Source organism: Pelophylax lessonae (genome assembly GCF_965119305.1).
Source record: "Pelophylax lessonae genome assembly, chromosome: 3".
NCBI lineage: Eukaryota > Metazoa > Chordata > Amphibia > Anura > Ranidae > Pelophylax > Pelophylax lessonae.
Genome location: NC_138770.1, coordinates 215,048,579 through 215,065,268, shown reverse-complemented (window position 1 = coordinate 215,065,268; position 16,690 = coordinate 215,048,579). Strand labels below are relative to the sequence as shown.

The window sequence follows — 16,690 nt, the reverse complement described above, 5'->3', positions numbered from 1 at the left end:
AGTGGAACCTGTGCTGTTAAACCGCTGTATGGTCTTGGCCACCATTCTGCAGCTCAGTTTCAGGGTCTTGGCAAACTTCTTATAGCCTAGGCCAGGCATGTCCAACCTGCGGCCTGCGGGCCGCATGCTGCCCAGAACCACAGGCAATGCAGCCCATCAGCCTCGGAACTCCAGACAGTCTCCTGCAGTGTTTCCATCCACCTGTTAATTTACAGGCCGCCCATACATTTAGCCCATTTTTGGGCTGCCCGTAAATGCCCATTACTGGCAGCGGTGCCCATAAAAAACATGGTTCTGGGCCGACATTGTAACGGCGCATGCGCCGTTCCGATGCCTGCCGGGCTCGAGAAAGCTCGTACAAGCTTGGCTGGGTGGGCGCATGCGCCACAGCAGAGAAGGAATTGAGGAGGACTGGATCAGAGTGAGGAGGACAGACACTCATCTGAGTGAGGGGGACAATATTGAAGCCATAAAGGAGGCAGAGGTCGGAGGACACACTGATGTGCCTGTGGAGGGGTGAAAGGGGCACAGCACGGGAGGACACTAATGTCTAGAGGTAAGGGGGACAGAGGAGGAAACTACCATGTCTGCGCAGCCTCTAACCGGCTCCTGTACCATGACCACAGCCTCTGACCAGCTCCTGTACCATGACTGCAGCCTCTGACCAGCTCCTGTAACATGACTTCAGCCTCTGACCAGCTCCTGTACCATGACCGCAGTCTCTGACCAGCTCCTGTACCATGTCCACAACCTCTAACCATCTCAACAATCATCAAATCACTGAAGTGGTCATGGTGGTTAGAGTGTTCCTTTAATATCTCTCAGAAGAAGTAGACCACTGTATACTAATTGCATTTCATTTGATCATCCTCTAGTTGTGTTAAATCAGTGCAGGTGGGGGGTTATTACTTATATACCTTAACTAGAGTAAATATTTTATATGCGGCCCGAGAAAGTTCCTCTACACTCAATGTGGCCCGGAGAAGCAAATAGGTTGGACACCCATGCTGTATATACTTATATATATGTATATGTGTATATATATATATATATATATATATATATATATACACATACTATATTACCAAAAGTATTGGGACGCCTGCCTTTACACGCACATGAACTTTAATGGCATCCCAGTCTTAGTTTGTAGGGTTCAATATTACGTTGGCCCACCCTTTGCAGCTATAACAGCTTCAACTCTTCTGGGAAGGCTGTCCACGAGGTTTAGGAGTGTGTCTATGGGAATGTTTGACCATTCTTCCAGAAGCGCATTTGCTAGGTCAGGCACTGATGTGGACGGAAAGGCCTGGCTTAAAGTCCCCACTCAAATTCATCCCAATGGTGTTCTATCGGGTTTAGGTCAGGACAGGCAGGCCAGTCAAGTTCCTCCACCCCAAACTCGCTCATCCATGTCTTTGTGTGCACTTTTTCATTGACAGGAATTTTTCACTTTTTCATTGACAGAAATGGTACTGGTTCTGGATTCATGTATGACCAAGAAGAGGACAATCATCTAAGAGTTTAAGTAGAAGTCCATCCTAACACTAAAATCTCGAAATCTACAGGCATCCACGATCTAAGACTTTTTTTTAGCCGCTCTGGTCCAGGCCCACGTTGAGGCATTCACTGTGGAGGCATGTGCAGAAGAGGCAGCCAATAACGGAAGCCCCATAGTAAATGTATGGGTGACGTCACTTCCCATTCATTTCCCAGCCATTGTTGTCTGTCTCCTCTGCAGAGCTTCTGCTGCTTGAGACCAGACCAGAGCAGATGCGAAAAAGGTATGTATATTGATTTGTTTTTAACAGGGCTAGATAAGTTAGTATTAGATTGTGGATGCCTGTAGATTTAGAGATTTTGGTGTTAGGGTAGACTTCTACTTTAAATATGTCTTTACGTTGCTACAAGAAAGATTTACCTTAATGGATTGTCCTAATTGGTCATCGTCACTGAAAATTACTTTAATCTCACATTATGCAGTTTGGCTTGGGTCAGCAGATAAGCAAAGATATGTTTTGACTAATCTTTCCACCAAAATCAGCCACTATAAGGCACCGAAGGCTGAAGCCCAAAGCTGTAATTAGACCCAGATAATTTCTACTGTCGATATTTTATATGAGTATAACTGTATTTTATATAAAATGAGATGGGTTGAGGGAAAATCAATTTGGGGGACCTTTTTTTTTTTATATATACATTACAGTAGAGGAGCGATTTGCAAATAAAGAAATAGCGTTATGTTAAAGTGGAGTTCCACCCATTTTTGGAACTTTAGATCTTTGTAATCCCCTTTAAAATGGCTTTTACCAATGGAAACTTTTTTTTTTTTTTTTTGCTAGTAAATACCTTAATTTTGGCTTTATTCCTCCTCTCCTCACTTCCTGGTCCGATCGGCGATGACGTCATTCGGCGATCCGCAGTGTCTGCTGGGATGTATTCTACTTGCAGTAGCTGTATCTGTACTGAGCCGTGCCTGCCCCGCCTCCGCCCCGCCTCCTCTCATTGAATTGCATTGTATGAATGTATTAAGGCTGTTCTCTGCCCAGCCTCCGCCCCGCCTCCTCTCATTGAGTTGTATTGAGAGGAGGCGGGGCGGAGGCTGGGCAGAGAACAGCCTTAATACATTCATACAATGCAATTCAATGAGAGGAGGCGGGGCGGAGGCTGGGCAGAGAACGGCCTTAATACATTCATACAATGCAATTCAATGAGAGGAGGCGGGGCGGAGGCGGGGCAGGCACGGCTCAGTACAGATACAGCTACTGCAAGTAGAATACATCCCAGCAGACACTGCGGATCGCCGAATGACGTCATCGCCGATCGGACCAGGAAGTGAGGAGAGGAGGAATAAAGCCAAAATTAAGGTATTTACTAGCAAAAAAAAAAAAAAAAAGTTTCCATTGGTAAAAGCCATTTTAAAGGGGATTACAAAGATCTATGTATTCCAACCTATTAAAAATGGGTGGAACTCCGCTTTAAGGGAAAATCAGACTTACGCTATATATTAAAGAGGAACTAACCTAAGAGTCAGTGAGCTATTTCAAATGTTTTCACTACGGAGGACTGAAAATTATGTAGTTATCAGTAATAAGAAAGTTAAATAATAACTAGACAAACAAGACAGCTGTACCTTCTGGAGGGTTTATTGCATAGTTGCCCAAACAAAGAAGCAAAGTCGGCTATTAAATTCAATAAGATGGCATAAACAAAGGAAAAAAGTACACTATGTATTCATAAGGTCCATCCACGCGTCTCTTAGTTTCATAGGCAGCGTACATTCATATGGGGAACAGTCTGGGGGCACAATGATAACAAAGTACATATAAACATGGAGCTTATCACAACACAATGTTGCATAATTGTAGTGTCTAGAATTATATTACAGTACTAAAAATTTAAATCCATGCAGATAAACCTCAAAATATTTCAAAAACACAGCATAGACATAGTGTCAGTAAGCACAAGGCTTCAGAATGTAGACAATAGTGTTTCCTGTATGCCCTCATACATGAGCATATTTTGTATTGGGGGAGGGTTCATTTCAATAGCATGGGTCAATTTGTTAAAGCATGTTGTAAATGACAACAGCCATTTAAAATGCAGAATTTCTCTTGACCTGCTAAAAATGAAAGTTAATTTCTGATATTGTTTCAGTTTGTAACATGAATAACACTTGACGTGACTGTATTAACATGCATAATAAACATGTAATACAAGTCTTGGGTCAATTAATGACACACTATACGTATAAGAATAGGAATAAAACGCTTTTTTGCCGTATATGAACAAAAGATACTATATAACTGTTCAATCATTTAACAAGTAAAATATCTCATCAAGTGTTATGAGATATCATTTAATGCATCAGTTATACTTTTTAAATTATACATTGAACCAAACTGAATCTTATTCCCAAAATTAGAATTTGTACATCAAAAGTAAGCATTCAGGGGCTTGGATCTTAGGTTAATGAGGCAAAGGGGTGAATACAAAAAGCAATAACCCAACAGCTAATAATTAGAATTATTCATTAATGTGAACCTAGTTGCTATGGATTATGGCACATCATTGCCCCTAATGCCATCTTATTAAAGAGGAGCCTTGGGTCATGAAACCCTTTCACTTCACAACTTCATTGCTCTAATTATATTAAATAAGGGAAAATATGCACAGGAACACCTGCCTATCACACAAGGTTATCTTCTTGCATTGCCTTACTTCTTACGCCTGGGGCTCACCTTCATTTGCAACAAACAGCAAAGCCTTCCATTTGGTAATGGAACTACTATATACAAATGCTGAGCCACTGGCCATTCTGCTTCCTTTCCATATCCTCTAGCAGCTATATATTTCTTTATTTTTTCTTATTTGCAGTTGTGTTTACACAGAAGCTATGAATTAATAATACATATTTGTATTTATATGCAGCTGTAGCTGGGGCATATGCATATATAAAAAAACATAAAGTACATCAGTCCTGTACAGTACTTCTGCTTAACGCCCAAGTACTCTCTAGCTTGAAGGTATCCTTTCTGATGTTCTCTTTTATGTCGCCCCCTTTAAAACTGTATCCTTTGTACATCATCGGTTTGATCTAAAGCAGGCACTTATATGTAGTGGGGGAGGGTGCATGTAAACAAAATATAACTCACAGTTTCACATAAAAAATAGAAAATCTTTAAAGTCTATGTAACAGTGGATCTGAGAACTTTTGGTCAACGATACTATGAAAAAGAGGAGAGTGCTTGTAGCTGATTGTTACTCCCATCCTCCTTTCAACAAACACAGCGTTTGCAAACTCAATGACGTCCTTGTAATGCTACATTGCGCGCAGTTACCCATGCTGACCAACCATTCATGTTCTTTCAGTAGCTTAGCCTAGCCAGGGGTAAATTCTAATTGGCTGCTTTGAATTACAGCATATTACTGCTCTCCACACAGGTGTCATAACTCAAATGCTGTAAATCAGTGGTCTCCAAACTGCGGCCTGGGGGTGGGATGCAGCCCTTTGCTTGCCTTTATCTGACCCTTGGGACACTATTTCTTCCACTGATATGAGGCACTATTCCTCCACTGACAGGAATGACGGGGCACTATTCCTCCACTGACACCATCAATGGGGCATTATTCTATAATTCCATTTTCAATTTTCTACTCCCACGGGCCACAGCTTGGCCCCCCTAAGGTCTAAAAGGCAGTAAACTGGCCTTATGTTTAGAAAGTTTGGAGAACCCTGATGTAAATGATAAAAATGCAAAGTGGTTTGTAGTACATGTCCTAGTACATTACTAGTGCATATATCTGCTACTATTGCCCCGTATCCTCCACTGAGCAATATGGAGCAGTCAATGATATACAAAAATGCCCTAAGGACTTTTGTTTGAGAGTGCTTCATTAGCATTACAAAATAAAGACAAGTGATTGTTGAGTATTTATGTTGACCTTATATAATACCATCACTAAAGATAAAGTGGTGCAATCAGTGGTAAATAAGTTGCTATTAATTTTCACCCTCTGATTACATTGATGCAGTTTGGCATTTCCTTGGTTGCTGTTTGACTTGTGTGTTGATCAGTTGTAGTCAAGACAGAACCATCTCTCCTGCTTTTGGTGTACAGCAGGAAGCAGATTGGACTGCATTTAAGCCTGAGCCAAGCATACTGTAAATGATCTCAGACTTATTTTCAGACATCTCATATTGCACGACTATAAATGCTTCAGCTCCCGCGTAATTCATCGGTATAGACCTCAGTAACTTTCCTATCAATTTCAACCTCCTAAATCTATACTGCTTAAACTACATGCAGCATGCTGTAAAAACTCTACATCCTGGCAGGAAACAAATAAAGAAACAAACGATAAGTTAGAAAATGAAGTAGCAAATATTGAATTCAAAAGGCTTATAACAACTATGACCACGTCAATCTAGATGACAAGGATTTCATTTACAAAGCCAACATATTTCCTCTGCTAGTTTACGACTTGGACCCCACCTGCCAAAAGCAACCGTTTAAACTATTCCATAATCTTAATACTAAATCTAGCCGCTGGTTTGTATTAAGAAAAACCTCTGCAATCTATGTGAAAATCAAGTTAATCACCTTCAAAATTACCTCTAGTATATTTTGAAACACTGCTTTAGTTCTAACAATACATGGTAAGTAACTGAAATACATTTTTCAGTATTTAACTATACTACCTGCTTGAACTATGATACTTTCTGTACAAATTGCATTGATGTAGGAAATAAAGTGTACATGTGGCTCACCCAATACCTGTTAAAGCTCCAAGAAAATAAATCCTTGGATTAGTGATTTTATTTTAATTTGCTTCCCAGGGCCAACCCCATTCCTTCTATACATCTCTCAAATCTTGCAGATTGACAGACGATTGTAGAGGAACATTCAGCATCGCAGGTCAGCAACACTGTGTGTTACACAGTGCCTAAAAATATACCCATTGCTTGATCATACATCCTACCCTTCTAACTAAGAACCTAGTATCCATTAGCAATTATGGACTGTCAACAAATATCAGGTTTTAGTGTATGTGGTCAAATGAGAGAGGCAAGACCTACATGTAGTGAAGGAAGATATCTTTCTTGGCTTAAACATAAACATTAAAAAGATTTACCTAATTTCAGAGTTGTGTAAGCATACTCGCTTTCTTTGTGTTTATGGCAAAGCACTAGCACTAGATATTTTTTAGGGCCTTCCTTTGTGTGTCTCATAAAATAATGCAAATCAATTTAAAATTTTATTACAGTAAGGAAGATCACTGTGCAGAAAAAAAGTCTACCAATAAATGTCAATAGTAGTTATTATTCCTCTATCTTTGTATCATCCAGCACCCATATCACTATAGCCTCCTCCAAGTCCTCCAGATTCTAGTCATTGCACTTCTAGGATTTGTATTATTCTTCATCTGCCCAAAGGAAAACAGAAGGCTTATCCTGCCAAATAAATAGGCAAACTGCAAGACCCTACAGAGGGATGAAAGTCCATATACCCAAAGTAAGTGCAAAGAATATCTCTTGTGGATTAAAAAGTTACAGCAAGAGATTTAGATCAATAATGCCTTTAAAAAATTCTGTTTACTCAAAAGAGTTATAAAATAAAGCTTAGTCTTTTGATATAAATATTATATTGCTTCAAAAATCTTTCATGGATTTTAGGACGTCATCTGCATTTACGACTAAGCTGATTAACTGATGCCTTTAATGCGTATTCAGTCCCACAATTCCAATGTAATATAGGATATACTGTAGACAGACCCTGCACTCCAACAGTGGCTAAAGATTATTATATCACCATTGGAATGGCAAGACATAAAAGATAGTATATAGGTTTTTCTTTACTTTACAAAAATCATAAACAAAAAAAAAAGTTTAAGTGGGTTCCAATATACATCAGATACATGCTGATAGTTTACCTTGTAAATACCCTCCAATTTCTGTAACCCACGTATGGCAATATTCAGTTTTTTATTCAAAATCTCCCTTTGATAATGTCAGAGATACCATTATTTTATGTTATAAAAAAGACTTTATCAGTTACAGTTAGTTAAAAAAAAATAGTGCTTAATAAAATAAACAATAACATTGATAATGCATTAAAAAATACCAGTAAAAAAAATCACATCGCTTAAAAAAAAAAAAAAAGTGGTAGTTAGTACCAAACTGGTCAATGTTACAATATTGTAGTGTTGAATGATTATTGAACTTTATGCTACTCAGTTGGAAGCATTCTTATATTTTTCCTAAAATCTATACAGTAATATACTGAACATCTCTAGACTTATATAGTATTTGTGCTTATGCAAAATAAAAATATAAAGGGAGAAGAAAGTAAAAACAAATGAGAACATTCTAGGTAGCTTGACTTAAAAAAAAAACAAGAAAAAAAAAAAAAACTACTCGTTACTCGATTTCCAGCACAAATTTTCCAGCACAAATTTTCTAATATGACAATGATTTTAAAAGCTTATATTAACAAGATTACATGTGTTAGGCTCTAAGGTTATAAATAGGGTGTATACTGCACAGTTGTATTTGATTCTCTGCTTACAAGAAAAAGCTAGGTTCCTCAAAGCAACATTTCTACAAAGTCTATAACAGATCTAACTACAAGAAATGTGACCTGTAGATGGCTTCACCTTGGTAAAATACAGATCTGTGCCCAATCACAGCTCTGGCAAGGTGATACGATATGGAAAAATAAAATATGCATTTTGATAAACGTATATATATATATATAGGAATTCAGGCAATGACTGGTTTAGCTCTATTAATGCAGATGAGTCAGTATGGCAACACATGAATATAAAATGTTTCTGAGGCTCATCGTACGTTTCTGTATAAGAAATACAATAAAGCTAGGTTACTGGAGACACAACACAAGGCAGTCAGGGCATCAGCAATCTACAGCCAGGTGAGGTAGGTGTCATTTTTGTTTAGCACACACTCCACATCATTTAGACTTGGGATCAAATCTTCAGACTCCAGTGTCCCAAGGTCAACATTTGTACCCGGAAGAGCATCAAGGAAATCTGGGAAACGTGTTTGGGGGTTCAGATTCAAGGCTGGCTGACCAAGAATTTCACCTGTAGGAAAAAACACGCAATGAAATATAGAAAGTATTATGGGACAATAATTTAAAGAAGATCATACTGTATTCTGAAGTCTGATTGTACATGTTGGTACATTTGGACAGTTTGCAGTTACAGACAAATGAAAACTTTCAGTTCACTTGCAGAGAGATTGCTCAGTACACCCCACAATTGGCTTAACAGCAGTTGAAATTTTAAAAACTGATAGATTACTGTCATCAGTGATCAAAATGGTAGTGAAAAAAATTAATTATTTCAAGATTAAAAGAGAAACGTGGACTTAGAAAAAAACTAACATTTATACTCACATAGGTGGATGCAGTATCGATCCGATGCTGCCTCTGTCCTCTGCCGGCTCTGCAGTGAGAACTGAGCAATCAGACCCTGCTGAATGCTCAGTTCTCCCCTCTGCCCAGAGCAGAGAGCTGTGACTATCAGTCACTGGCTTTCTGCTCTGCCGCTCCAGTGCTCACTGGAGCGCTGGGCTGCGGAGGGGGATGAAACAGCTGGCTCCGGCTCTCAGCAGCTCACTGAGAGGCTAAGCCGGGTGAAGGTCTAGGCATTTGGGTGGATCCTGACCATATGGTTGGGATTTTTCCATAACCTGGTCCAGTTGCGCAACGTCAGTCGACAGCAGACTTAAGCCAGCTGTCGGCTAAAACAGAATGAACTGCACTCCTGTGACCTACAGGAGAAGTACAACCAAAAACATTTTGGCTATACGTCTCCTTTAACTCAGAATATCTAAGGTGATAGTGGTCCAAAGGGTTTGGATAGGCTGGGACCCCCTGGCTCACCATCATAGTCTGAGGGAAAAATAAAGGAAGGTACGGCTGCACACCACCATTGATCCAACATCAATTTATTGTGTCAACATAGACTGCCACCAGGACATGGGACACCCTGGATGTCCTGGTGGCACTCTATGTTGACACAATAAATTGATGTTGGATCAATAGTGGTGTGCAGCCGTACCTTCCTTCATTTTTCCTGTGAAGATTCTGTGCCAACAGGATTCTGACATATAAACCCAGCCTCAGATTGTAAATCTCATTCTGGATCTTTTAGCTTCATGTGGTTACACAAGCCATGGCTGATATGCCTGAACGTAACAGGTAGTTGTTCACATATGCTATCATTTACTACAAATCTAAAACAGACAATACATATGAGTTAAATAGTTAAATGGAGTTATTTCTTACCTGTGTCCATTTCTTCCATATTACTGAGAAAATCTTCAGGTGTAGTTGGTATACTATAGCATCCAAGGCCGAGGCCACTGTCTGTGCTTTGTTCTCTAGAGTGGTATGGTCCACTATGGAGAGAAAACAGACAAATGTAAGTCACCTTCTCTTGCAGTGCAACATACAGTAAATACACAACAAAACCCCAACAACTGAATTTAACACAATCTTACAAACTATAGCTGACACTGTGCCAGTCATTACTGAATCTTGAGTTTGCTTAGTAAACATACCTTTCATTTTGTTAGCTTTGACATCTGATAACCCTAACAGTAGAACAGTATGCACGTAAACTACCAGCACTTGTTAGTTGTCTGTTAAGGTGGTTTTTACACTTTGCAAATTATAGTTTTTTATTCTTTCCTTCCTTGAGAGAAGCTGCATAATTACATATATGCCTAAAATCCTGAAAACAAAACTATTAGAGCCGGTTCACACTGAGGCGATCCGACTTCGAGGGGCGACCTGTGAAGCCGCGGTGCACAGCGTGTACCGCGACTTCGGCGTGACTTGCAGGGACTTCACATAATGGAAGTCTATGCAAGTCGCTCCCAGGTCGCCCCAAAGTAGTACAGGACCCTTTTTCTAAGTCGGAGCGACTTGTGTCGCTCCTATTAGAACGGGTCCTGTACTACTCAATGGCGAGCGAGCGACCGCGACTTGTCAGGCTGACAAGTCGCCTGACAAGTCACGCTAGTCTGAATGGGGTCTTAAACTTGAGTAAGCAATGTATTTACAACTATTGAATGTTTTGGGACAATCTATTTTTCTATAGGGTTTCAAAACATAATTGGCATGTAGGAGTGCGATCCATGTTAAGCAAAGACCATTTCAGAGCCTAATGCATTTTATAACTATTGGGCCCGGTCAGGGTGTTATGCTTACCCCCAATAGCCATGGTTTTCTGTAAAAAGCTACATGTAAAGAGGTAAAGCCTAGTACACACTAGCAGTTTTATTTTGTTTAACCCTAAAAAAAACTGACAGCTCAGGAGTGCTTTCTGACATTAGTACAGTGATCTCCTGTTCTTTTGTGTTCTGACAGGGCGTGGGTTGTGCGGGGCGCCCCCCTCCTGCCTCCAGGGCACTCCGCCATATTGGGAGTCAATCTGCAGAATTTTTTTAGGCATGCCCCTGTGACAGAAGTCGGCCGAGTGTCCAGCTTCTGTTCCGACTGACTCCAGTACACACGGGCCGAGTGTTGGCCAGTTTCCAATGAACCAGCCGATGCCACCCAACATCTGGCCCATTTGTACTAAGCTTGATTGAGTATATATAAATATAGATAAAAAGGTGACAACTATATGAACGTTTTAATATCCTTCCAGTTTAAAATTTTCAGTGTCTTGAATACCAAAAAGATAGGGGAAACTTTCAAAATCAAAACAGCGAGGAACAAGAAAAATCTCCGATTGAACTGGTTATAGATCACGTATATATCCAAAGAAACCTACACGAACCTGCATCCATTTTGAGTATTTCCTACTTCACCTGTATGCAAACCTCCCTAACCATATAAAAAAAGCTACAGGATTTTGAATGTACCAAACTAGTTATACAAAAAGTTCACAATTTATTTTCTTCCATTAAAATGTGCAGGTACATTACATGCTGTTCATTATACATCTAATTCAAAATACAATAGTTCACCCCAGATGAACACAATATAAATGTACATGTTATTTCCTAATCCATATTTCCATAACAGATGCATATCAGGATGTCAAACTTCAACACGTTTCTCGGGTCAATGCCCACATATCCAGGAAAAGAGGGGGATATAATTGTCTCCAGAACTGCAATTAATCAATATATACAGCACAAATTTAAAAGAACAGGTCAATGTTTCCAGTATTAGCTTCATCCAACTTTGCAGTATGTTAACCTTTGAGGGAGGCTCCATATTCTAGCCGATCAATGGGCAGGATCATAGCTTTTCCTAAAGAAGTGGTCGATGGCCCAAGGAATGTGTTGATGTTTGATTTCCTGATACGCACCTGGATGTGGTACCTTTATTTAGGATCATTGTTGTAGAGTTCCCCTTTTTTGGTTGTATTTTTACTTGTCTATTTCACTTACCAATATAGGCAAAGTTCCAGCACTTTCTGGCAATTTCAAGGCTTGCCAGCTTCTCCCTACCCCCATACATTCCCATTGGTCCATTATTGCAATGGGCTGCCTTACTGGCCAATATGAATGTGTGGGAGGATAGAGGGGTAAGTAAACTTCAGCTCTATGAAAAATTTGTTGGAGCTGTATGATCACAGCTGCTGCAAGTACAGTATGTGCAGACACCACTGCCCTTTATACCTACGCATTTCGTCTGAATAGACTTTCTCAAAAGGCTGCTTATACCCATTTGAGAGTCTCTTCAGACGAAACGCGTCAAGAGGCCTTACATTTCTGTCAACTGCCATCGTTTTCCACGGCACCCATGTATTACCTTTGCCTTTTGGATGTTTGTAAGTACCTCCATTTTTAATTAAAGTTGTTTTATTAAGCGGTATCACACTATGTGGGTGTCTCCATTTCTTACATGGAATGTGGGTCGCCTGGGTTGTTTGGAGGTCAAAGTCATCTGTCCCCAGTGACCTGTCATCATTTGTGAGACGATTGTCACCTGGATCCCCCCAGAATGTGGGAGCTGTGGATCAGTACTATGCTTGTTTGACCCTCTTGTTATAAGGCACCTGGGTCCACAGAATCTGGTGAGCACACATCTATATCTCTTTCCTGTGGGTGTTGACTCTTCACTCGGTTTTCATTGGATGTTTGGCATCATTTTTTGAGGATTTACAGCTAACTAATTGGACTTCTTCATCATACTTACCTTCTTGTATTATTTCACTTCATTTCGTATTGTATGGACACTTATACACTCTTCACTTATCCAGGAGAGTGTATGCACACAGTTCTCTCAATACATTGGTGTTAAGATAATTTTTTTTTTTTTCACACAGTGCTGCACTTTCTAAATACTTGTAAAGTATTTATATATTTTTACTTGCCTGTTCAGGAAAGGGTCAGAGCCATTGTTTGTTATAGATCTCATATCCTGAGTCATGGTAGGAGGATTCACTGTGGTCTGAACGGGGGCATGGGGCTCAGACTCCATGGGAAGTTGTCGACACAGTGCAGCTTCCTAGATGATAAAAATAACACACGGAGAAATGAGCTCACGTGCAGGATTTCACACCAGAACATTTGCATATATGAAGAAATCATTGAAAGTTTCTAAAAGCCCATAATTAACACAATGGGTTAGTGACGTGCATGGTTGCCTACAGATGACTGAATGGCTGGAAGACATGTTGTTCTCATCAGTAATCTGTAAATCCAAATCCATTAATTAACCTTTATATAAAGTAAATGCAATAATTAGGTTGTTTCCACACGTCCCAATAACCTGGAGCCAATGGGTGGATAAGAGACAGCAAAGTATCATTGTGCACAATAAGGAAGAGACGTGACTCATATGAAGGGAGGAAGGAACTACAGCATGAGAGATAGACTGCACGTGTTGCTCGCTCACTAAATGGTGCCCTGTGAATTGATGTCATTTGTCATGCCATTCAGGGCTCCAGGTGCAAAACCACTTTTATTCAAACTATATCTATTCCATATGAAAACCTGAACTCCTTTAAAAACAACAAATTGCACAGATGTGAAGAGGCAGAGGGATCATCACTGGAACAGAGGGGGTTTTGTCATTTGATTGCCATTTTTTGACCACAAGGGGGGCATGTGCTCAATCAAGCAATATCAAAGAAATGCAAATCTTTAGCACGACTTGTAGACTTCCCTGCAGTTCCCATAGAGTGCTGGCGATATGAATGACTTGGCTTGGCATTCTAAGGCAGAGGCTGAGTCGCTGAGCTGTGATATATCTCCAAGTCACCTTCATATTCTCTGAAAAATGTGTTTTTTATATGACAGTGTTGGCAGAGGTGTCAGCTTAAAACTTCTGAAAGTACGAATGAAAAGACGGGTGTCAATGAAGAATTCTTAGAAGCCCTGCCTTCTGTCAAAGGAGGTGCTATAAAGTAGAGTGATAGAGTATCAAAACAGATGCCACATCTTATGTTTTATATTTTTCTGAGTTAAGTATGGATACCAGTTGGCCACGGTTTGTTCTGATTCAGCGACATCAGCTGTCCCATATACCCAGTAGAGAGGGATGAGCTTTAAATAAAAATAAAAGCAAATGCCTATGGCACCTGTATTGACAGACTTGTGGAGCTACAGCTGACTGGAACAGATGAAGCAGACACAAATTACTGACATGCTTGATAAATTTCCTCTATACTTTTTTCAACAGTCATTTCTTTTGGTTGTCATATGAGAAAATTGAAAGGCAACATTATTATAGTTACATAGTTACAGCATTCTTCCTTGGCCAGCATCGGGTTGTGATCAGACTGCCCTTCTGGCTTGTGCTCAGTTTTGATGGAAAGGTCTCTATATATATATATATATATATATATATATATATATATATATATATATATATATATATAGCCAAAACACTATCTTCATGGATTTTGCATGTTCTCCCTGTGCATAACTGTTTCCTCTGGGTACTCCAGTTTCCTCCCAATGACACGCTGACAGGTTATTTGGCTATTGTCTAAAGCAGTGGTTCTCAAACTTTTTCCAGTCAAGGCACCCTTTACAATTCTGCACAATCTCGAGGCACCCCATTCTAAAATTTAAAATACTAAATTAATAATTTTACATAATGCAGCAACACCCATATGCGTAGGACACCCAACATTCACGGTAATTTATTATTTCAAAGCAAACACCTTTGCATACAGGTACTGACTAGTATTCCAATGTTTCTCTTCTCCCTCAGTTTCTCTCCCTCACTCAGCTAATGTGACCCCCAGTGCTGAAAGAGAGGGGCAGGGGAGAGGCAAACAAGGATGCTGTGCTGGTGGCCAACATCCTCCTTATCAACCAATGATTTCATTGGTTGTTAGGACACTGGCGGCTAGAAGGTTGTAATGGTGCTCAATGAAAACCTGTAGCTTTATGTAACTAATAGGCAGCCTTGATTCACCTGCCAGCTTGTTTACAATTTTGTGCAGTTTTTAGGCAGTTTGCCAAGGCACCCCTGAAAACACCTGAAGGCACCCCAGTTGAAAAAGGATGGTCTAAAGTGGGGTACACACTATGAGAAAATTGGAAGATAAATTATGTACAAGGAATGGTTGTTTGATTTTCCAATAGTATGTACACAACTTTCAACATCTGATTCAGACTTTCCAAATGAAAATTTCCAAAGGGCCGAACTCCAAAATGTCTATCGTACGTCAAAAGAACTAATGATTTTCGTTGAATGTGTACTGTTTTTGTACGAGAAAAATCGGATACAAAAGACTGCACATGTTTAGAAACAATAAAGTCCAAAAAAAAAAAAAAGTCTTTGTCGTTCGAGAATTTTCGTACAATTAGTACCATAGTATGAAGGATGGCCACAGATGAGGTCATTTTTTTCATCAGACAAGATTCAACCATATGAACACAATCTATTTTTTAGCGAATATCCTAACCATGCTTCTGATAATTGTCATGTGAAAAATTCAGTCATTTTCCATGAAATTGTTTATTCTGTTTGTACATGCTAGTGATGTAATAGATTTTTAACAGATGACATAGCGACTTTACTGCCCACTGCTCCCTTTTTTAGCAATCACGTGCCAGGAATGTTTTCCATCCTGTGTGATATTCAGTTTTACTAACATACTGGTCATTTTGCAATAATCTTTTAGATTAAAGCGGAGTTCCACCCCCCCCCCCCCCCGTACAAAAATTAAAAGTCAGCAGCTACATATCCTGGAGTCCAGCGATGTTGGCCCCCCAACCGATGTTTCCAATAAAAGCTAATCATTATAAGCAACCCTTTCAGGGGTAAATGATTTGTCACAACTCTCTCAACTAACACATTTGCAGGAGAGCTAGTTTGGTAGGATCACCAGGTGAAAATAAAGGACAGAAACCCTACAGCCGGTTCACACTACCGCGACCAGAAAGTCGCCCCATGAAGGAGCGACTTTTTAGCGTGACTTTGAAGAGACTTGTAGAGACTTGTAAGAGACTTGGAAGAGGCTTGTGCACTACTTTGAAGAGACTTGAATGATAGGCGACTTTGTCTGTGGGGAATGCCTGGCTAATCTTTTTCTTCTTCCTGGAAAGTCTGATAACAAGTCGCTTTAAAATAGATAAGGATCCGACATAGAGGCGACTCCCATTGAAGTCTATTGGCGGTTTTCCACTGCATGGAACCGAACAGTTCGGCTCGCTTTTGTGCTTTTCCACTGCTGGTACCGCATGGTACGGTGTAGGAACGGTTCGGTACGGTACGGCGGCGCTTTTCTACTGCATGGAACCGAACGATACGGCTCTCTAAAACAGTACCACCTCGATTGTGGTTCCAAGAGGTACCATACCGGTACCATATCCCACAATCCTTTGCATGCAGTCACTACTAGCCATTGATTGGTCAGAGAATCGTTGTTATCCCACCCACTTAACTTTAGTACTACTTTAGTGGAAAAGCAAACCATACCAAACAGTTCCAACACCGTACCATGCGGTACCAGCAGTGGAAAAGCAAACCGGGCCAAGCAGGGCCAAGTAGACCTGAGCCGGTACTTGCAGTGGAAAAGTGCCATATGTGCACAAGACGGATAGAGGTCGTCTTGAAGTAGTACAGGAACCTTTTCTGAAGTCGGAGCGACATCAGTAGTACATATTAAGACGGCTCTCATTCATTTACATTGAATTTGTGATGACAAGAGACTTGGGGCGACTTGAGGGCACACAAGTCGTGTC

The 16,690-nt window shown here is 40.2% G+C and overlaps 1 protein-coding gene across 1 annotated transcript in view; it reads right to left on the bottom strand.

Annotated features, from left to right (window-relative positions):
* Positions 1-6,671: 6,671 nt before the first annotated feature.
* Positions 6,672-16,690, bottom strand: part of WWTR1 (WW domain containing transcription regulator 1) — a 140,496-nt gene continuing 130,477 nt past the window's right edge. The window contains 4 exon segments of the mRNA XM_082252502.1: positions 6,672-8,604; positions 9,813-9,925; positions 12,858-12,862; positions 12,864-12,995. Coding sequence (XP_082108628.1) covers positions 8,423-8,604; positions 9,813-9,925; positions 12,858-12,862; positions 12,864-12,995 — 432 coding nt within the window. The 3' untranslated portion in view covers positions 6,672-8,422.